The sequence below is a fragment of the Aquarana catesbeiana genome, linkage group LG03 (genome assembly GCF_042186555.1).
Source record: "Aquarana catesbeiana isolate 2022-GZ linkage group LG03, ASM4218655v1, whole genome shotgun sequence".
NCBI lineage: Eukaryota > Metazoa > Chordata > Amphibia > Anura > Ranidae > Aquarana > Aquarana catesbeiana.
The window spans coordinates 597777391-597800456 of record NC_133326.1 but is presented as its reverse complement, the minus strand read 5'-3'; the positions used below and the strand labels follow the sequence as shown (position 1 = coordinate 597800456).

Sequence of the window (23066 nt, the reverse complement as noted above, 5' to 3'; positions counted from 1 at the left end):
TGACTGTATTAACTCCTGCAGCACTGGAGAATGACTACTGTAGGGGTATGTGGGGGGTGGTAGGCGTAAGGGGGCAGAGAATTGTAGAGTTCAACTAAGACAGCAGCCACCAGCACAGGGGACACTTCTTATTGAATTTAAGTACTGCCCCTTGTGCTGATTTTTTAAAATTTAGTTTTAACTAAACTTAAACTTTTGACACTGCACTTTTATCCACTCCTGCTCTCCCCTTATCCATTCACAGAAACTCAATACACAGCATTACAAACGGAGAGGGTGCAGATAAACGACACTATTGCCTCTCTGTACAGGAGCCTTCACAGCTGCTGCAGCATGCCTGAAAGTACAGCGCTAGCTAGGGTTGCCACCTGGACAGTCCGGATTTTGAATTATTTGAATCACATGATTCAAAACCCAGACGTCCAACATTATTCAGACAGGCATGTAGCTTGGAACAGGGCCTGACAGGAGGGTGAGGGGACACTATGCACAAATTACTATTCTCTTTGGAGTGCCCAAAGTTGTCCCAGGTCTGTTACAATCCTATAGTGTATACTAAAAAAACAAAAAAATTGCTGTGCGCCGTTAAAGAGTTCGGGTTTGATGTGAAGAAAAAGTGGCAACCCTAGTGCTAGCTGTAGTATTCAGAATATACAAACGTATGGAATGTATAGTAACAGTGAAGCAACTGCATATTTAACACACCTGATCAGAGATAATTTATTTTTAAACTTAAAATAATATGGAGGTGAATCAATGATCAGGCAATTTTTCTCTACTGCAGGCTTGCTGTATTTACGACGATTTACATTGAATCTCCACAATTTTACCAAATTAATAAAACAAGATAATGGCAATTGGTTGATACACTGAGGTATACAGTATGTATTTTACTAAGGGGGTGGAGGATCTTCACTCATTCAGTCTTACTGAAGAGGCGTTAACTTTGATTCCCCAAAGTGCAGATAAAATTAAAAACAGGATGTTGATTTTCACTTGATTGGCTAACTGAAGTGAACCTTCACTCCTCCTTTTATTGAGTCAACTTTCTCAATTCCTTTAGTTAATCAGCATCACTGTGTGTATACTGTATATCCACTTCAAGAATGGACTTGCTACCTCCTTCCTGCCCAGGCCATTTTTCACATTTCAGTGCTATTGCACTTTGAATGACAATTACTCAGTCATGCAACACTGTACACACATGTATTTTGCATGATTTATTGAGTCAGATAGAGCTTTCTTTTGGTGGTATTTAACTGCCTCAAGACCACACACTTTCACCCCTTTCTGCCCAGGCCATTTTGCAATTTTCAGCACTGTCACACTGAATGACAATTACTCAGACATGCAATACTGTACCCAAATGAATTTTTCATCTTTTTTTAAAATTTTTTTTTAGATTGGGGCATGCATTACACATCTAATTTCCTGACTGCCTATCACAATTGTGGAGGCCCTGGAGCACCAGGACAGTGGAAACACCCAAAAAATGACCACATTTTGGAAAGCAAACATTCCAAGGTATTGTCTAAGAGGCATGGGGAGTCTTTTGAAGACTTCATTTTTTTGCCACAAGTTTTTGGAAAATATGGAATAAATATGAAGATGTATTTTTTAACACAAATTTATCAATTAATAAGACATTGTCCCACCAGGCCATTTATATATAGTGTACGGATGGGAAGTGGATAAACCCAATATATATACAGTATATATATTTATATAGTGTTATGTCAACAGGGTGTAAAAAAACATATGAGAGAAAGAAGGAGGCTGTCATTGCTGAGCTTTCTTTCTCCCTGGTAGGGATGAGCCGAACACCCCCCGGTTCGGTTCGCACCAGAACCCGCGAACGGACCGAAAGTTCGCACGAACGTTAGAACCCCATTGACGTCTATGGGACTCGAACGTTCGAAATCAAAAGTGCTCATTTTAAAGGCTAATTTGCATGGTATTGTCCTAAAAAGGGTTTGGGGACCCGGGTCCTACCCCAGGGGACATGTATCAATGCAAAAAAAACTTTTAAAAACGGCCGTTTTTTCGGGAGCAGTGATTTTAATGATGCTTAAAGTAAAAAAAAAAAAGTGAAATATTCCTTTAAATATCGTACCTGGGGGGTGTCTATAGTATGCCTGTAAAGTGACGCGTGTTTCCCATGTTTAGAACAGTCCCTGCACCAAATGTCATTTTTAAAGGAAAAAATCTCATTTAAAACTGCTTGCGGGTTTAATGTCATGTCGGGTCATGGCAATATGGATGAAAATCAGTGAGACAAACGGCATGGGTACCCCCCAGTCCATTACCAGTCCCTTTGGGTCTTGTATGGATATTAAGGGGAACCCCGCACCCAAATTAAAATAAGGAAAGGTGTGGGGCCACCAGGCCCTATATACTCTGAACAGCAGTATACAGGCGGTGCAAACAAGACAGGGACTGTAGGTTTGTTGTTAAGTAGAATCTGTTTGTAATTTTGAACATTTTTAACGTGTTTAGCTCCAGCCAAAAAATCTTTTCTAAGCTTTTTGGAAAACATAGGGAAGGGTTATCACCCCTGTGACATTTGTTTTGCTGTCTTTCCTCCTCTTCAGAAGATTTCACCTCACTTTTTTGTCCCAATGAAAAATGTTTTTTGAAAATTTGGGTTTTTTTGTGGAACAAGGATTGGAAAGCATCAGTGGAAAGGAGAACTTGTTTTCCCATATTAACTCTTACAGGAGAGAATTTCCCTTCCTAGGGGTAGATTTCATCTCACTTCCTGTTGTCTCCTTCCGTTTGCAAGTAGGAGTCGTTTGTAAGTTAGATGTTTGAAAGTAGGGTCCTGCCCTATATACTCAGCAGAAATTTGGGCCTTAGGTGTTGCTGTGGCCACAACACTGTAAGCCCTCACAGGGCCCTGCTGTGAAATATTAGATCAAGAATTGTAATTACATGCCCCTGTTGAACAGGAGCTGAAAAATTAGGCCTTAGGCACTGGTGCTGGTGCCACAACACTGCAACCCCTCACAGACACTCTAGTTGGAACGCAGGAACGAGCCCTGCTGCAAATTATTGCTTCAAAAATTGTAATTACACGCCCCTGTTAGACAGGGGCAGAAAAATTGGGCCTTAGGCACTGGTGCTGGTGCCACAACACTGCAACCCCTCACAGACACTCTAGTTGGAACGCAGGAACGAGCCCTGCTGCAAATTATTGCTTCAAAAATTGTAATTACACGCCCCTGTTAGACAGGGGCAGAAAAATTGGGCCTTAGGCACTGGTGCTGGTGCCACAACACTGCAACCCCTCACAGACACTCTAGTTGGAACGCAGGAACGAGCCCTGCTGCAAAGTATTGCATCAAAAATTGTAATTACACGCCCCTGTTAGACAGGGGCAGAAAAATTGGGCCTTAGGCACTGGTGCTGGTGCCACAACACTGCAACAAGCTATCAGCGTGATGATTGAGGAGGAAGAGGATAATTACTCAGGGATAGTCACTCAGCATCAGCATAGGCAGTCTTTGAAGGGATCTGAGATTTCAAAAAAAATTATTCGGTTACATCAGCATCAGGTGCTTGGTAGCTGGTGGTGATCCAAGACTCATTCATTTTTATGAAGGTCAGCCGATCGACCGAGTCGGTGGACAGACGCACCCTGTGATCGGTTACCACGCCTCCAGCAGCACTGAATGTGCGTTCCGAAAGAACGCTGGATGCAGGACAGGCCAGTAGCTCAATTGCATACTGTGCAAGCTCTGGCCAGTGATCCATCCTCAAGACCCAGTAACCCAGAGGATTTTCGGTGGGAAAGGTGTCCAAGTCTGATCTTGCCCCTAGGTATTCCTGCACCATGTAAAACAGACGCTGGCGATGGTTGCTGGAACCGATCATACCTTGGGGCTGCGGACCAAAAAATTGTCTGAACGCATCGGTCAGACGGCCACCTTCTCCACCGCTCCTTCTTTGACTGACCGAAGCCTCAGCAACACGTTGTCCAGAAACAGGAGTTTGTAACCTCCCAGTCTCTGGGAACGCGTTGCACAGACCTTTCTGCAAGGCCTCCCGAAGATGTTTCATCCTCTGCTCCCTCTGCGATGGCAAGATAAGGTCCGCAACCTTACCCTTGTAACGTGGATCAAGGAGGGTTGCCAGCCAGTATTGGTCCTTCTCCTTGATACCACGAATACGAGGATCCTTACGCAGGCTTTGCAGGATCAGGGAGGCCATGCAGCGTAGGTTTGCTGAGGCATTCGGTCCGGAGTCCTCTGGGTCACTAAGAACGACATGGTCCGCAGCCACCTCCTCCCAGCCACGTACAAGTCCATGTGTTTCTTGGGACTGATCCCTTAAAGACTGCTGCTGATGCTGAGTGCCAGGCTCCACCTCCATACTGACACAATCTTCCTCCTCCTCCTCTTCCTCCTCGTCCTCTTCCTGTGTGATCGGCGGGCACGCAGGAACACTGTCTGGATAAAGGGGGCCTTGAGAGCTAAGGAAGTCCTCCTCTTCCTGCCTCTGTTCTGCCTCAAGTGCCCTGTCCATTATTCCACGCAGCGTGTGCTCCAACAGGTGGACAAGGGGGACAGTGTCACTGATGCATGCACTGTCACTGCTCACCATCCTCGTGGCCTCCTCGAATGGTGACAGGACAGTGCATGCATCCCTGATCATGGCCCACTGGCGTGGGGAAAAAAAACCAAGCTCCCCTGACCCTGTCCTGGTGCCATAGTCGCACAGGTACTCATTTATGGCCCTCTGCTGCGTGTGCAGCCGCTGCAGCATGGCCAACGTTGAGTTCCACCTGGTGGGCATGTCACAGATTAGGCGGTTCTTGGGCAGGTTAAACTCCTTTTGGAGGTCCGTCAGCCGAGCACTGGCATTATATGACCGGCGGAAATGCACACAGACTTTCCTGGCCTGCCTCAGGACATCCTGTAAGCCCGGGTACCTGCCCAAGAACCGCTGCACCACCAAGTTAAGGACGTGAGCCAAACAGGGCACATGGGTCATTTGTCCCTGTCGGAGGGCAGAGAGGAGGTTGGTGCCATTGTCGCAAACCACCATTCCTGCCTTAAGTTGGCGTGGCGTCAACCACCTCTGAACCTGCCCCTGCAGAGCTGACAGAACCTCTGCCCCAGTGTGGCTCCTGTCCCCCAAGCACACCAGCTCAAGCACCGCATGGCATCTTTTGGCCTGCGTACTTGCGTAGCCCCTTGAACGCCTACGGAGCACCGCTGGTTCCGAGGAAGAGGCCATGGAGGAAGAAGAAGAGGAGGGGGTGGAGGAGAGAGGTGTGTCACAATCAGCATTTTGGAGGCGTGGTGGCGGAACAACCTCCAACACTACTGCACCTTGTCCTGCATCCTTCCCAGCTGCCAGCAGAGTCACCCAATGCGCCGTGAAACTTAGGTAACGTCCCTGTCCATGCCTGCTGGACCATGAGTCAGCGGTAATATGCACCTTACCGCTGACCGCCCTGTCCAGCGAGGCATGGACATTGCCTTCCACATGCCGGTAGAGAGCCGGAATCGCCTTCCGTGAGAAAAAGTGGCGTTTGGGTACCTGCCACTGAGGAACTGCACATTCCACAAACTCACGGAAGGGGGCAGAGTCTACCAACTGAAAAGGCAGCAGTTGAAGTGCTAGCAATTTTGCCAAGCTAGCATTCAACCGCTGGGCATGTGGATGGCTGGGAGCAAACTTCTTTCGGCGGTGCAGCAGCTGGGGCAGGGAAATTTGCCTGGTACAATCTGACGTCGGTGTACCAAAAGCAGATTGCCCACAAGTACTTGGCTGTGACACACCTAATTCTACACCTTCATTCCTCTCACTGCAGGTCTCAGAGAGGACTGAAGGTCTAGTGGGGTTGGAAATCTCAGCTGATGAGGAGCAAGGAGAGATCCTCTTTGTTCTTTGGTGTGGGTCTTTTAGATACGCTTGCCAACGAACTGCATGGCAGGTCAACATATGTCTGGTCAAGCATGTGGTACCCAAGCGGGAGATATTTTGGCCACGCGAGATACGCTTGAGACATATGTTGCAAATAGCAGCGGTGCGATCTGATGCACTCGTCTCAAAAAAGGCCCACACCAAAGAACTTTTTGAATAACGCGCAGAGACTGCAGCGCCCTGCACATGTGGAGCTTTGGGGTGTGATGCAGTCAATGTGCTGCCCTTAGGCTGGCCCCTGGAGGGCATCCTGCCTCGTTGGTGATGTGCTGCCGCCTCCTCCTCCTCCTCCTCCTCCTCCTCCTCCTCCTCCTCTCTCCTATCAGGCACCCACGTTGAGTCAGTGACCTCATCATCCCCTCCCTCCTCATCACTGGAGCAAACCTGGCAGTATGCTGCAGCAGGGGGAGCATGACTGCCAGATTGCTGTCCTTCTTGGGCACCCCCTCTGTCCGCGCTCATGTTACTGCCTTCATCGAGCTCAGTATCGTCATCAGAGCCTTCCAAACGCTGGGCATCCTCCTGGAGCATGTACCCAACACTGTGGTCAAACAGTTCGAGGGAATCCTCATGAGGACATGGTGGAGCTAGGGAAGGAGTCACTGATGACATTGAGCTGAGGGAAGAGGCCGCTGCTTTGCCAGACAAAGCACCCTGGGCATGGGTGAGAGAGGATGAGGAGGATGAGGACGGCTTGGTCATCCACTCGACCAAGTCTTCCGCATGTTGCGGCTCAACATGGCCAGCTGCCGAAAAAAAGGCCAAGCGTGTCCCATGGCCACGTGCTGATGAGGATGCACCGTCTCCACGACCAGCACTAGACACAGAGCCTGCTTGCCCTCTCTTATTGGCTTGTGACTGTCTGCCTCTCCTTCTTGGCCTTCCAGACATACTAATGGCCTGTAGCTGCACTAAGCTGGGATAGAACACCTGTAATTTTCTTCAAGTAGCTTTATATACTGTAACCAGACAAGCCTGCCTGTCAGTAGGAAGATAAGAGGAACGGATCTAGCTGAACACTGTGAGCAGGACGCACTGTACTAAATGTAAATAGTCTAGCTGCCTGACCGTGGTACTAATAGGATCAAATAGAACACCTGTAATTTTCTTCAGGTAGCTTTATATACTGTAACCAGACAAGCCTGCCTGTCATTAGGAAGATAACAGGAACGGATCTAGCTGTACACTGTGAGCAGGACGCACTGTACTAAATGTAAATAGTCTAGCTGCCTGACCGTGGTACTAATAGGATCAAATAGAACACCTGTAATTTTCTTCAGGTAGCTTTATATACTGTAACCAGACAAGCCTGCCTGTCAGTAGGAAGATAACAGGAACGGATCTAGCTGTACACTGTGAGCAGGACGCACTGTACTAAATGTAAATAGTCTAGCTGCCTGACCGTGGTACTAATAGGATCAAATAGAACACCTGTAATTTTCTTCAGGTAGCTTTATATACTGTAACCAGACAAGCCTGCCTGTCAGTAGGAAGATAACAGGAACGGATCTAGCTGTACACTGTGAGCAGGACGCACTGTACTAAATGTAAATAGTCTAGCTGCCTGACCGTGGTACTAATAGGATCAAATAGAACACCTGTAATTTTCTTCAGGTAGCTTTATATACTGTAACCAGACAAGCCTGCCTGTCAGTAGGAAGATAACAGGAACGGATCTAGCTGAACACTGTGAGCAGGACGCACTGTACTAAATGTAAATAGTCTAGCTGCCTGACCGTGGTACTAATAGGATCAAATAGAACACCTGTAATTTTCTTCAGGTAGCTTTATATACTGTAACCAGACAAGCCTGCCGGTCAGTAGGAATTTAACAGGAACGGATCTAGCTGAACACTGTGAGCAGGACGCACTGCATTAAATGTAAATAGTCTAGATAGAAGATAACAGGAACAGATCTAGCTAAACTGAATACAGTGTATATATATATATGCAACACCTGGGATGCATATATATACACAATACACTGTAAGTGCAGCTAACTGACTGACTGTTCTGCCTAATCTATCTAACTCAAATCAAATGACACTGTCTCTCTCTCTCTCTATCTCTCAGCACACCGGAACAGACACTACACAGGGCCGCCGTGCAGGCGGCCTTATATAGTGTGGGGTGTGTACTAAATCCCCTGAGCCATAATTGGCCAAAGCCACCCTGGCTTTGGCCAATTACAGCTCTCTCTACTGACAGCGCTGTGATTGGCCAAGCATGCGGGTCATAGTGCATGCTTGGCCAATCATCAGCCAGCAATGCACTGCGATGCCGCAGTGAATTATGGGCCGTGACGCGCCACACGAATTTAGCGCGAACGGCCCATAACGTTCGCAATTCGGCGAACGATCGAACAGCCGATGTTCGAGTCGAACATGGGTTCGACTCGAACACGAAGCTCATCCCTACTCCCTGGCTATCATGTTGCCCGTTGCCCCCTTTGCTTCAATAGTTGAGTCTCTTACCTGGAACATGTAGGTAGAACAGAATCTCTCTAGAAGACTTTTTCTCTGACTTCCAGGATCTTAACATTTGGTTTGGGTAAGTCAACATTCATATTTACCAGCACACCATGGATCACTAATGTCATCCGAAGGCTATTTTTATTGAAGAATGATCACATTACACAAAGAAAGGTGCGATGTTTCAGAGCCATGCAGGACCCCTTAGACAGGCATGTGATCATGCCTGACAAAGTAGTCCTTCACGACTCAAAAAACGTTGCACCTTTCTTTGTATGATGTGATCATTCTTCAATAAAAATAGCCTTTTGGACAACATTGGTGATCCATGGTGTGCTGGCAGATATGAATGTTCTATCATTGCTCCAGTTTCAAGGTGGATGTTGCTGCAGCACCCGCTACTTTCGAGCCTGATCCAGGACCGTGTGCAATGGAAATACTAACATTATCCATTATCTTATGGTTTGATTAAGTGACTCAGCGTGTTAAAGGCTGCATTGTCATGGGTGTTTAACTACACTGAGATTCCCAGTGACAAGAATCTATGGAGTGCTGCGCCTGCAGAGCCACTACAGTCAATGAAAGACCATCAGCAGTAATTGCTGGCTGTGTGAACAGTCACGAATAGCTGCTTCCACCAACAGTCTGTGATTGCATTGTATACGGTTATGCATCTGTGTGAATGCAGCCTTAATTAAATGCAGACAAGAGGCCTAGAAATTATCTCATGACAAGTTAACAGTAGAAGAGTCTCCATATTTCCCTGTATGCGCCAGTACCAATGCTTCCTTTTCTAAGGCTGGGTTCACACTATCTTCACATGCAGCTCACAGCAGGGGTCTGGTGCATCCCTGTTCACCATTTCAGGTCCAATTTCAGAAAGAATTTTTGTAACAGACCAAAAGACGCACAGAGCTCCTGTGCACATTTTCACCGGAGCCACAGCAGAGATATGTGAACCGGCTCCATAGACAGACGGTCAAAATCTCCTGCTATATGCTAATTGGATGCGGGGAAACCGTATCCAAAACGCAATATTGTGAACCCAGCCTGAGGCTGCTGTTGTGTGCATGACTGATATTTGTTTAATTGTTGACAGTCACAAGTTTGTGTGATTTCAAGAACCATTTTTACTGTATATTTAGGATCTCCTATAAATTGATCACTCACGAAAACCGATAAAATCTGAAAACAATGTGTGAGAGCAGACGGAGGCACAAATAATGAAGACAAGAGGAAAGGGTAAATATATGTATATAGTGTAGAAAATGAACATAAAACGTGAAAAAAGGCAATTGGGGATATAAAGATGATAGCAAAGGGCTGTGTAGATGCAATTTGAATCAGACTGGAAAGAGACTTTTGGTGGTCAGTGCCGGCTTTATTTGTAGTGAAAGTTGCTTTGCTAGTTCCTCTGAACACTTGCAGATATAAAGATACTGAATACAGAAATCGTTTACAAATAATCAAATGTTTAATCATAGGTTCCTCATCACATCAATCTACGGCAAACAACAATCAATGCAAGGCAAGTTCAAAAGTAAAACAAGTCACATTCCCTTGAAATATGGCGGAGAACAAGTGCATCTGTTGCATTTTGCACTGTGAGGGTGAAACCCCCTGATGGTGACACAGACAACAACAACAAAAAAAGCACAGACAGCAACAACAACAAAAAATGCACAGACAGCGACAACAACAAAAAATGCACAGACAGCAACAATAACAAAAAAGCAAACAAAAGCTTTAACTCTACCATTCTCTATCCCAAACAACAAAATGTTTTGACTTTTTTTTTTTCCAATACTTAAAAAGGAACTTTACTAATTTCCACTTACATCATTACAATCCTCACCCATCCTTAAAGTGGAATGAAAGGGAGCTATAATAACCTTTCCTCCAACGGTCCCATCTCTCGTCAGCATTGGCATCTTCTTCTGTGTGCCAGCTTTCAGCTATCTTCATTGATCGGTGGGAGATGATGTCACTCCTGCGCATGCGCAGGAGCTGGTCATCCCAGCCTACAGGAATAGAGCCAGCGCTGTAAGCTAAACTGTACATGTACAATTCAGTTTCCATGCCGGGAATGCTGAAAGCAGGCAGGTAGGTGTATTTTAAGGCTCGTATACACTATTAGAAAATCAGGCAAACATTTTCCTCCGAGGAACTTTCGTACGATTTTCATATAGTGTGTACACAACTTTCGGCAGCCGAATCCGACTTTTCGGTATGAAAATTCCTGAAGGGACAAACTCCAAAATGTTTCCCGTACGGGAACGGAACTAATGATTTTCGTTTAATGTGTACCATTTTTGTATGATTTTCGTTGAAGAAAAATCTAAAAAGAAAGACTGCGCAGACTGAATCAATAAACAGCAAAAAAAAAAAGCCTTCATCGTTTGAGAATTTTCGTACAAATTTTGGTTTATCGGTTCCGATTTACTGTGAACCAACGAGGAAAATCGGACGATCGTTGGCCTGATAGTTGGCTCAATCGTGTACCCCACATTACTGTAGAAGTATGTCATTTCTGCAATAAAGAGCCTGCCTGCTCGCTGCGAGTAAAATACTTCTACAGTATAAAGTAGTATTAAACTCCAAAAAACTAAATTTATTATTTGTTACATTACAGCCTTTAGTTCAATGTTTTTTTAATCTGAATTATATGTGAAGGATCAGAACACAATAGTCTAAGTTGGTGAAGTTAAATTAGAAAAATATATACATAAAACTATTTTTCAGAAATAAAAAAATGATAATTGGCATGTGCGTATGTATTCACCCCCTTTGTTATGAAGCCCATAATAAGCTCTAGTGCAACCAATTACCTTCAGAAGTCACATAATTAGTGAAATGATGTCCACCTGTGTGCAATTCAATGCCGCGTACACACGATCGGACTTTACGGCATACTTGGTCCGGCGTACTGGATTTCGTCGGACAATTCGATCGTGTGTGGGCTCCAGCTGAGTTTGTTCTATCAAAGGTTGACGGATTTAGATTTGAAACATGTTTCAAATCTATCCGGCGGACTCAAGTCCGGTCGAAAAGTCCGCTCGTCTGTATGCTAGTCCGACGGACAAAAACCAAGGCTAGGGCAGCTATTGGCTACTGGCTATGAACTTCCTTGTTTTAGTCCGGTCGTACGTCATCACGTACGAATCCATCGGACTTTGGTTGATCGTGTGTAGGCAAGTCCGTTCATTCGGAAAGTCCGTCGTAAAGTCCGTTGAAAAGTCCGCCGGGCAATGTATGCCGTAAAGTCCGATCGTGTGTACGCGGCATAAGTGTCACATGATCTGTCATTACATATACACACCTTTTTGAAAGGCCCCAGAGACTTCAACACCTAAGCAAGAGGCACCACTAACCAAACACTGTCATGAAGACCAAGGAACTCTCCAAACAAGTAAGGGACAATGTTGTTGAGAAGTACAAGTCAGGGTTAGGTTATAAAAATATCCAAATCTTTGATGATCCCTAGGAGAACCATCAAATCTATCATAACCAAATGGAAAGAACATGGCACAGCAGCAAACCTGCCAAGAGACGGCCGCACACCAAAACTCATGGACCGGGCAAGGAGGACATTAATCAGAGAGGCAGCACAGAGACCTAAGGTAACCCTGGAGGAGCTGCAGAGTTCCACACCAAAGACTGGAGTATCTGTACATAGGACGACAATAAGCCGTACGCTCCATAGAGTTGGGCTTTATGGCAGAGTGGCCAGAAGAAAGCCATTACCTTCAGCAAAAAACAAAATGGCACGTTTTGAGTTTGTGAAAAGGCATGTGGGAGATTCACAAAATGTATGGAGGTGCTCTGGTCTGATGAGACCAAAATGTAACTTTTTGGCCATCAAAGAAAACGCTATGTCTGGTGCAAACCCAACACTTTACCCAAAGAACACCATCCCCACAATGAAACATGGTGGTGGCAGAATCATGCTGTGGGGATGTTTTTCAGCAGTGGAGATTCGGAAATTGGTCAGAGTTAAAGGAAAAGATGGATGGTGCTAAATACAGGGATATTCCTGAGCAAAACCTGTACCACTCTGTGTGTGATTTGAGGCTAGGACGGAGGTTCACCTTCCAGCAGGACAATGACCCCAAACACACTGCTAAAGCAACACTTGAGTGGTTTAAGGGGAAACATGTAAATTGGAATCAAAGCCCAGACCTCAATCCAATAGAAAATCTGTGGTCAGACTTAAAGATTGCTGTTCACAAGCACAAATCATCCAACTTGAAGGATCTGGAGCAGTTTTGCAATGAGGAATGGGCAAAAATCCCAGTGGTAAGATGTGGCAAGCTCATAGAGACTTATCCAAAGTGACTTGGAGCTGTGATAGCTGCAAAAGGTGGCTCTATAAAGTATTGACTTTAGGGGTGGTGAATAGTTATGCACATTGACTTTTTTCTGTTATTTTGTCCTATTTGTTGTTTGCTTTACTATAATTAAAAAAAAAACATTTTCAAAGTTGTGGACATGTTCTGTAAATTAAATGATGCAAATCCTCAAACAATACATGTTATTTCCAGGTTGTGAGGCAACAAAACATGGAAAATGCCAAGGGGGGTGAATACTTTTGCAAGGCACCGTATTCCTAGATGTAGTGGCTGCATTTGTTTTCTTTCTTTAGGCTTGTTTCCCTTTACTTTCACTTAGAGATCTATCAGTAAGTCTGTTATTTTTCATATACCTGTCAGGAAGGGCATGCCAGCAGACAAGATGGCTCCCTTGGGCAGATTCCTGTTCACAGCTCTTCACATGCACGTAGGAGATGTGCATGTTCTCATACCCACGTGCATGCATGTATGCACATTGGCACAAATAGGAATTCGCATAGCCACGCACACCTCATGACCAAGCTGATTGGCTACCATGCACAGCTGCACCAGATTTTGCACTCTCCAGTTTTAATAAATGAACCCTAAATGTGTGTAAATGGCAGAATAGCCAGGTGAAAAAAAGCCCAAAAAAGATAACTAATGCAGTTACCTCAATAGAGAGGTCCACTTTAAGGTCAGGCAGACAATGGTGGTAAACAGTAGCTCCACTTGTTTGAAAAAAAGAAATATAACCGCATGATTTACTAAAACTACTGAAATGTTGCCATGGCAGTTGGACAGAATGCCCCCAGAAATGTAATTTTCTACCATTTTTTTCACAGCATTTCTCTATTACTTCATTAGAACTGATCATGTGACTACAGCAGGCAGATCCTCCAATCAGCACACCGGAAGTAAGGGGAACACAGGGCTGCATTTCTAGCTAGAGTCCATATTGTATAGAACAGACATGTATAGAAGGGCTGTTCTTTCTTTTTAGCCAAAGGAGAGTTATACTTTATATTCTGTATAACAATATGATAATGGTAAAAGATGGCCAATTTATATGGTGACATGAGCATTTCTTTTATAAAGCAGGGTGATTTCTGCAGCAAATTGCAGGTCCTTCTTTTATGTCTGTTCATCCACAAGAATATAAGCATTGCTTTTTGTGTTTCCTTTGAAATGTATTTAAAAATAAAACTGCAGCATGCTGCAGTTTTAATCCTTCATGTTCTGCTTTTGTACACTGCGTACAATAAAATCAGATTGAAATGCATTGGCCGTTTTTATTCCGCTTTCTTTTGTTTATTTTTATTTCTGTGACAACCAGGGGGATGGCATCTAAAAAAAGGAAATGTATGAAAGTCAAGATGGAAAGTGAATGAAAATTTTTAATAATATAAGTATGTTAAAACAAATTGATGGACAAAGTAGTAAAGGGTAACTGCACTTTTGGGGGTGAAAAAAATGAGCAAATTAAAAAGAATATAGCATATACAGGGCAAGTGCTACACAAGTCATATTGTAATTAGGGCCACTTTCACAGGCATTTTACGGGCGTTTTTTGCACTAAAAATAGCACCCGAAAAGCGCCTGTAAACTGCCTCTTCTGCAGCCCCAGTGTGAAAGCCTGAGAGCTTTCACAATAGGGCGGTGTGTTTGCAGGACGGGAAAAAAAGTCCTGCAAGCAGCATCCTCGGTGCGGTGTACATTGCTCCTAAACCGCTACTGCCATTGAATCAATGGCCAGTGCTGCCGGAGCGCCTGCAAAGCGATTTATCAGCGGTGCTTTTAACCCTTTTTTTTCTGGCTGCTAGAGGAGGTTAAAAGAGCCCGCTAGTGTCCGAAAAGTGCCGCTAAAATGAAGGTAAAGTGCCACTAAAACTAGCGGCGCTTAACTGTCAACACCCCCCCCCCCCCCCCCGCCCAGTGTGAAGGTAGCCTTAATGTTAATAAAAATTATTTTTCCTTTTCAATCTGCAGCTCTGTAATAATTTGTAAAATACAATACAGTATGGCAACCTGGAGCCAATTTGTAATTGTAATTACAAATGTAAATGTAATTTACTGCTTGTGTGATTGGCTTACTGGGTTTACAAGAATTCTGCACAAACATACAAGTTTTAGGCATCCTCTGCAAAAGAATTTTATTTGTTTTTTTTTGCGAGATGTTCTCAGAAGGTTAATCACTTCCAAAGCAAAGCTAACACTGCAACTTTCTTAATTAGAACACTGCAACTGATCATTAATGGAAAAGACCACTTCCATTCAGATTTACTCTGCACACAACAAACAGCTTTTTCTTCAGAGCAGAAACAAGTAGGAGTGTTCAAGAAAGTTTGATTTAAATCCCTGCAATGTACATTGATCACCACTCTAACTAAATCCATATTTTCCTCTCTTTGTGCATCTGTATTTGTCCAGTTAACCACTTGCTCTCCAGAAGATTTACCCCCTTCATGACCAGGCCATTTTTTGCGATTACTTTAAATGACAATTGTGCGGTCATGTGGTCCTGTACCCAAATAAAATTGATGTCCTTTTTTTCCCCCCACAAATAGAGCTTTAATAACCTCTGTGATTTTTATTTTTTGTGCTATAAACAAAAAGAAAAAACAACAATTTTGAAGGAGGACTGCATTTTAAGGTAAGTCTGTCATATTATGACATTATCCTGCAGGATTTCATTTTTTTTTACTACCACAAAAAATCAATGGCAAATCTATCCAAGGGCAATGAGACTCATACATAATGGCCCAGAAGGCTGGAAAACATAGCAGATAATTTACTAAAGTCAGGCTGGTTCACACAGGTGACCAGAGAGCAGTAAAAGCAGGAAGCTGAGCCGCAGTACTGCCCCCTGACTGCCCGCCTGAACAGGGAGATGCAGCCGCTCAAGTCTGTACGCATGCTGTGGCCATGATGCCTTGCTTGGTGGACACAACAAAAATAAAATGTCATGTCACGTTTGGTGCTCAGTACCACCGCTGACTGCGACTAATTCATGTGAATGGGTCTGCCTTCAACTGCCTGTAATGCGCTCAACATTTTTTAGGGTTAAAACAGGCAGTGAGGAGGCATTAAACTATATTTCCTCCTCACTACTTTCCAAGCACCCTCTGAAAAGGGTCGCTATTCACAGGTGCAGCTAAGTATTTGCATGTCTGAACAAGCCTTTGGATAGTCTTAAAGAGAACTATGGAGCATACTCAGCTGGCAATTCACAGTCCATTTGCCAACACACCCACTGTCATCTGCAGAAGTTATAATACTTATATATGTAGATGCAGTGGTGGCTGGTGATATATTTTTTTTGGGGGAGGGGTGGCAAACAATCCACCTGATGCCAGGCCCAACCCCAAGTCGGTCAGTCACCAGCCCTGCACTTACTCCCTCTAGGTCATGGCAAGCGTTTTTCCTCCGGGCAGCAGGTGGCGTCTTTACCCTGCGTCTCCTCCTTGGCTTTGGCGGCTTCCCCGTGTCTCCTCCCTCCTCATAGGCGGCCAATAGAATCACTTCTCCTCTCGGCCAATCGGGTGACGGGTCTCAGAACCCGCTTCCTGATTGGCTGGGAGGAGAATCAGGAAGACAATAGCAAATATTAATTCGCTATTGTCACGCAACTGGGTGGGATCGGGGCACAGTGCTCTACCCTTTTTTGAAGCCAATTAGAGCATAAGGCTCTTGTCACGTGCTTCTAAAAAAACAAAAAACCCATTCGAATCCATGCCCCTGGCGCCCTGCATGTAGATTAGTGGCCGGGCGCATGGATTAGGGGGCGTCGCCCCTGCGCCCCATATGGACGAGCCGCCACTGTGTAGATGTGTATTATAACCAAATTCATGGTTTATAGATTTACAGGCTAAAAGCAACTAATGCTGGCAAATCACATTGGACATAATACACATATGGTAGATGCTACTGATACTTGGATATCCCAATAAAGTGTTGGCGGTGAGGGCCCATTTACACCAGAATTCAAGGTGACACAAAGTTTGTGTTTTCATGCATTGAGGCGCATTGCATTAGGTAGACCATTCTAAATGAATGGGCTGTCAAGTCACCACAACACAGAAAAAATAGGTAGTGCTGATTTTTCTTTTCTTTTTTTTGCGCTTTGGGTTGCTGTGCCTTGCAGATTGCAGTAACGCATTGTTTTTTGAATGGTACAGCAATACATTGCATCCTGTTTGGTGCACTACCTGGTGTTGGTGCATGTGTTTTGCATTTTATTGTATGTTCTGCTGGATGATGTGCTTTGATTTGTGATGGGTTTTTGTACCCATTTTATTATTTAATAAATACATGTATGTTGTATGCAATGGGGATCATTTACTAAAACTGGAGAGTGCAAAATCTGGAGCAGCTGAGCATGGTAGCCAATCAGCTTCTAACTTCAGCTTGTTCAAGTAAGCTTTGGCAAAAAAAAAACAAAAAAACTGGAAACTGATTGGACGCTAGGCAGAGCTGCACCAGATTTTGCACTCTCCAGTTTTAGTAAATCAACCCCAATGAGTTTGTCCTACTCTACATCCCTCTAATATTAGATCTATGAAGAACATTCACAGGGCTCATTCTCCCACTGAGCTGATTTAATTAGGTGCATATAAACCTTTTTTTTTTTTTACTAGGGGGTCATCTACATTTGGTGAATATGTTTGGCCACTGGGGGTTTCTATGAATAGTGGATGAAGCACTAATTTAGCACCATTGGAAGAGTGATTTATTGAGCACCCTGTTTTTTGTTTTTTTTTGCAGCACTATCTAATTTAACACATATAGGATTAAAAGAAGAATTCTTCTGTGTTGTCATTGATGGCTGGACATTTATGAATTGCCATGTACAAGCTACATTTAATGAACTGTACACTTATTTATTTATTAATTTGATGGTTTATACTTGCTTATTGTATATTTGATGGATTGCACATTTATTTGTGAACTTGTAAGCAATTTCACACATGTAGGTTTATTATATTGATTAATATGTGACATTCATTGGGATACATTTATTTACCTCAAGCACAGTACCTTTTAATGACAATTTGATATTTATTGGTGGTACATAATTTAGAATTATTTATGTTTTATATCCTCTTTGTTGCTGCATTTGTTTTATTTTATAAAGCACACGTTTTGCCACAGGTTATCGCAAAGTGATGTGTGATTGAGCCATTAATATGACTTGAGTGAGCAAATGCAGATGGAGAATATACTATACAATGTATTTCCAGCAACATTTCTAACAGTAAAAAGCGAAGAATTGAATGATCAGTGAATCAGCCATTCACACTTTATGAAACACATATGAACACAAAAGTCAGTGAGTATGTTGATGTTTAGTAATTTCATAATCAAGCATTATATGGACGTGTAGCGATTTCATTAGCTATTTCATCACTGCCGTCAAAGCCATTTTGCTGCATCAATGCCACAAAACCTGAAAACTTCTGTAACAAATTCATTTGGAGTGATGAGACCAAAAAACGGAACTTTAGGGCCCATGCACACAGGTGCTTTTGAGCATAAAAGGTAAAATGGGGTGTGTATTTCTGTGGCCAGGATAATGTAGCTGCTGTGTACAACCACCCATAGTAATCAATGGTTGTATGCAACTCTTGGCGGGTTTGCACAGCTACTTAAATAAACAGATATAGGTGTACAGCTTTACACATGCACATGGAGCTATGCAGATGGCAATATGAATATTTATGCAGCCCTGGCCAATCCCAGGGAACAGGGCCCTGAAGGCATGCCGGGAGTTTGTATAAATTCTCTGATCACACTGAGCTCTGGGTCTTTTCCTGCAGAGGATCAGTCCAACCTCCAGGGCAGTGCTGCCATGTGCTTGCTGTTTGTGAGGCCTCAGGTGGGCCTCAGTTTTGGCTGCTGCCATCCCTGTTGTGCTAGAAGGTCAGCTGTGTGTTTGCTTAAGGGGACATCGGCTGGTGTCCTGAAGAGATTAGTTTATCTAATTCTTTGTGAAGGGACTACTCTTATTGCTCTAAAGAAAGAAGCTTGTGTGCCTTAACTGTTTCTACTACAGAGGAGCCCTGTCTATTTAGTTCTTTGTGAAGGGACTCTGCTCTTGGTGCTTTAATGAAAGAAGCCAGCTTCAGCTCTGCATTTAACTGCTTCTACTACAAGCCAGGTTAGCAGTTTGCTATATGCAAGAACTTCTGCTTCAGCTTAATAGAAAGGAGTTTCTGCTTTTTTGGTATCCCACTCAATTCCCTAGTCTATCCAAGTTCTTTAAAAATAAAAACAACACCCCTGGATTAATTATTGAGGAAAAGTGTAGCTGCGGTTATGTACCTGGCTGTGAGGCAATCTACTGGTGAAGAACCTGGGCAAAGTTCCAGCGGCTCCTACGAGAGGAACCGCTACATGTGGGGGCTTGGTGCTGGGATTTTCCCTACGGATATCACAGCTGTATACACTGTATATACAGTATGCGTAAAGTTTATTATATTAAAGTGGGTGTAAACCCACCACTCACCCAGTATAAACAAACGGCACAGTATTAATGTATATATACATGCAAGCCTCCTGCATGTATCCCTATCTTTGCAAATGACACCTCCTTCAGCAGTAGGAGCCCTTTAAAACTCTGGAATTGGCAGGTGGGTCTCTTTGCCAGAGCTCGGTGAGCAGAGTCGGGATGTCACAAGACTCCCCGCCCACCTCTACACTCTCCTACTCTCCTATTCCTGAGTTTTGAGTAACATCCAGTCAAAACTCAGGAAAGGCACCACATGACTTCAGCATGCCCAATCATGCTGAGGTGTGGAGCAGCCAGTCCTCTGAGGGCTGGAGAAGAAAGGTGGGGGATTATGAAGCTGGAATTGTAACTCTCTGCTCTCTGATAAAGAAATCAGATGTCAGTCACAACAGTGGGGGATATGGCGACACAAACTTATCTGTGTGTTGTTTTTTATCTTTCTACAAAAAAAACAAGAGGATTGCTCAGAGCTGGATTAACTCTTCGTGGCAAGACTGGGCACAGATGACTTGACATCCTCTACTGTACCAGGTAGAAGTCTTCATTAAAACATTTTTTTTTCAGGTTTACATCCACTTTAATTTTGTGTTATACATTCTGTCCCCATTCATTTTAATGCTCAGAGGATAGAGCTCAATGAAACAATGCTTTTCTTCTAATGAAAGATTTAAAAGTACTGGTGACCTGATAGTGAAGCAGACATCATTGGAAGCATGTTGTAGTATGAATGTATGAAGCAGTGACAGTTTGTTGCTGCCAATTATACATAGTCTGAATTAACGAGCTGAGGTGGAAGTGTACTCACCGAGACTTGGGTGCAATATGCTGTGCTGACTTGATGCTCAGGAAGATGTTAGGGATAAGGAGGATGGTGCACCAACCAAGGCAGAACCAAAAGCCATTCTAAAAAAAAAACCATAAGACTTTTTAGAACATCCATATCATGATCGAATATCAAGTACATCTGCCAAGAGAGAAAAGTGTGAGCTGTCACTACTGACTTATACCCTGGGTGCCTCTAGCTAAGTAAGGTTTTCTGCACTGCTCATGTGCTAACTATGAACAGGCCTATAGGAAGAAAGAGCAGTGTGACAGATGAGCTTATCAGTCTGTTACTCCTCCCTTTACTGTTCACTGTCCAATCATGGGCCGGGGGAGGGACAAGACCGGCAAGTGTTACTTAACTGCAACAGAGAAAAATCAAGTCTCCTGCCTTTTCAGACAGGGCTGTGTTGTGTGGCAGGGCTTTGTAAATCTCAGGACTGGCTAGAGACGTGCAAATCCTTTAGTAGGTAAAACAGCTTCCTTATATATATTTTAGCTGTTTTCCTGGAGTGCAGTTTTAACCAGGTTGCTACTTAATGTAAAGTGTACACAATGGAGCACTTACATCCTACTAGGATTGTTATATTTTTATGAAGTCACTTGGATTACTTTTTGGCACTCTACTCACCCACGGGTGGGCCACATTATCGCAGACAATCACACGGGCATTGTCAAGTGTTGCAGGCACTGAGCGGCAGGAGGCAATGTCCTGTGTAATCTGGAACAAAAATGTACATGCTCTGACTGGCAGGAACAAATTAAATTAATTATGCTTGATAAAATAAAGTCTGATGAGCAAGACAAGGTCTGACCCTTGGGCCCTTTCATAGACTTGCTATGTAAACTCTATAGAATACATATTGTTAAATATACATTAAATGTACACATCATAACCTTTTACCACACCTGAAAAGTCACTCTGGAATTGTGTATCATGTTTTAAAGTAGCGGGAAATCTAACATGAAGAGTGAAATGTTATATGATATATTTGGGGGGACCTTTTGGAAAATGAATTCACTATACCTTCTTATTTGAGGATATTAGGTTTCATCTTTACCTTAGAGGAACATCAGTCTAATTCAAAGTAATATATTGTAATAATGAAGAACCAAAATAATTAAATATAGCTAATTATCACTTGTACTGTATTTTTTCCTTTGTAGTGAATGAGCAGCTGATATATGAACCATTATCTGAAATCCTACAAGATAATACATGTTCATGCCCACTTCCTCTGCAGTATTGTGCTGATTGATTTGACAGACCAATTTGTTTTGAGAAGGTAAAAATACAGGATTGTGGTAACTAAAGTTTTTAGACCTGCTCAACTATGACATGCTGAGAAGGAGGAGTGGCCAGACACTAATAGAAAGATTACATTCCTGTTCATGTCCCTGGTAGACAGAGGCACAGGGACTTTATTAAAGGAGTATGTATTTTTTTTTTTTTTTTTACATGGATGTTTTTGGTTTTTCTGAAATGGCATAAGGCTCCTTTCACATGGGTTTGTCCGTGTACGGACTCCGCTTTGCTCAGCAGGGATCGATCTGTTGATCCCCGCTGAGCAGGCGGATGTCAGGTCTGTCTTCGCTCACTGTGCGGAGATGGACCTGACAAAGCGCTGCTGTCCTCTATGGAGGTCGGATGAAAACGGACCGCCTATTTGTTTTCATCCGATCCTATCTGATCTGATACTTTAGATGGATGGAAAATAGGGTTTCTATCCATCTAGATTTCATGGACAGGATTGGATCGGATATCTGCGGATGTCAGCGGACATGTCACTGGCTGGCATATTCCAGTCTTACTAATGATTTGTACAGGGGCAAAATTATGTCTCTGTCTCTGGAGTTTATACTTTTTTAATACAAGAAAGTATTTGACTAGCATTAGAAACTGCAGCTTGGCATTGACATAACTGGTTTCGGCACTACACATTTTATGGCCATTGTCGGTTAACTGTTAATGGCCTTCTACCACTACAATTTTGCTCTTCTTTTTGTACCTGGAATGGAATTTTGTGTCTTCGTTTGGTTGCCACATTTGTTTATTTTTTGTTTATTCATTTTAGATAGGGTGAGTTCGAGTTAAAGGCTGTTTTATTGTCAACTTTGTCCCAGGTTAGATTTCTCGTCTCACTTTTGATTCCATTGATAGATGTCATTAGAACAGGAAATTGGAAAATCTCCAGAACATGGACAGAGACAGCAATGATAACCTAACAGAGGTTCCTACCCTTCTCTATTAGCTTCAGTATTAAACAACATTTAGACTGGAGTTCTGCTCTAGTATTCAGTATTCTCTATTGCATTTATATGGTTAGGTGACAATCCACACGCTAATTTAAGTAACAACAGGACAGGTTGTCACTGATGTTCTTGGTCTTACTTACTGGCCTTGGTAGATAGAAACCCCTGCATGTTATTACATGGAAAAGCCATACTGAGAAGAGATGTTTACATTTTTTTATGGTAAATCCCTTTCAGGATTTGAGTTGTCTAAGTGCAAATTGTAGCAATATTAACAGAAACAGGTTTTACCAGTTAAACATCTGAAAACTGCTGATCCACAATGAGCAATACACTGTATGAGGTACACACCCTGAATATAGCACAAATAAATCACCTGAATATAGCACAAATAAATCACCCACCAGTGATAAACATAGATAATTAGAAATTGTTAACCATTGCATGTGGCCCTCTGTTTGTCCTAATTATAAACTGGTAGAACAATATTTACAGACGTATTGCTTCTCATTATGTACTAATAACTACAAACCAAGTGCCTGTTGTCAAACAGTAGGTGTTAAAATAAGTAGAATGCAATAAAAAAAATAAATAAATACAAATTTTATATGAAATACTTGGTTTGTGTAAGAATAAAACACACCTGTGGTACTTGCTTGCCTGTAATTTCATGACAAATATATTGTGATACAAAAAAAGTTTCCCAGTATATCCAGTGATTTTATAACAAAGTGTTATTTAAGGAAACACTTT

The 23066-nt window shown here is 43.1% G+C and overlaps 1 protein-coding gene across 2 annotated transcripts in view; it reads right to left on the bottom strand.

Moving 5' to 3' along the window:
• PROM2 (prominin 2) overlaps positions 1–23066 on the bottom strand; it is a 146795-nt gene that overhangs the window by 2831 nt on the left and 120898 nt on the right. For both annotated transcript variants that reach the window (XM_073622051.1, XM_073622049.1), the window contains exons 21-22: positions 20692–20781; positions 20044–20141 (exon numbers count right to left, since the gene is read on the bottom strand). In XM_073622051.1, the coding sequence (XP_073478152.1) occupies positions 20044–20141; positions 20692–20781 (188 nt within the window). The remainder of the gene's footprint in view (positions 1–20043; positions 20142–20691; positions 20782–23066) is intronic.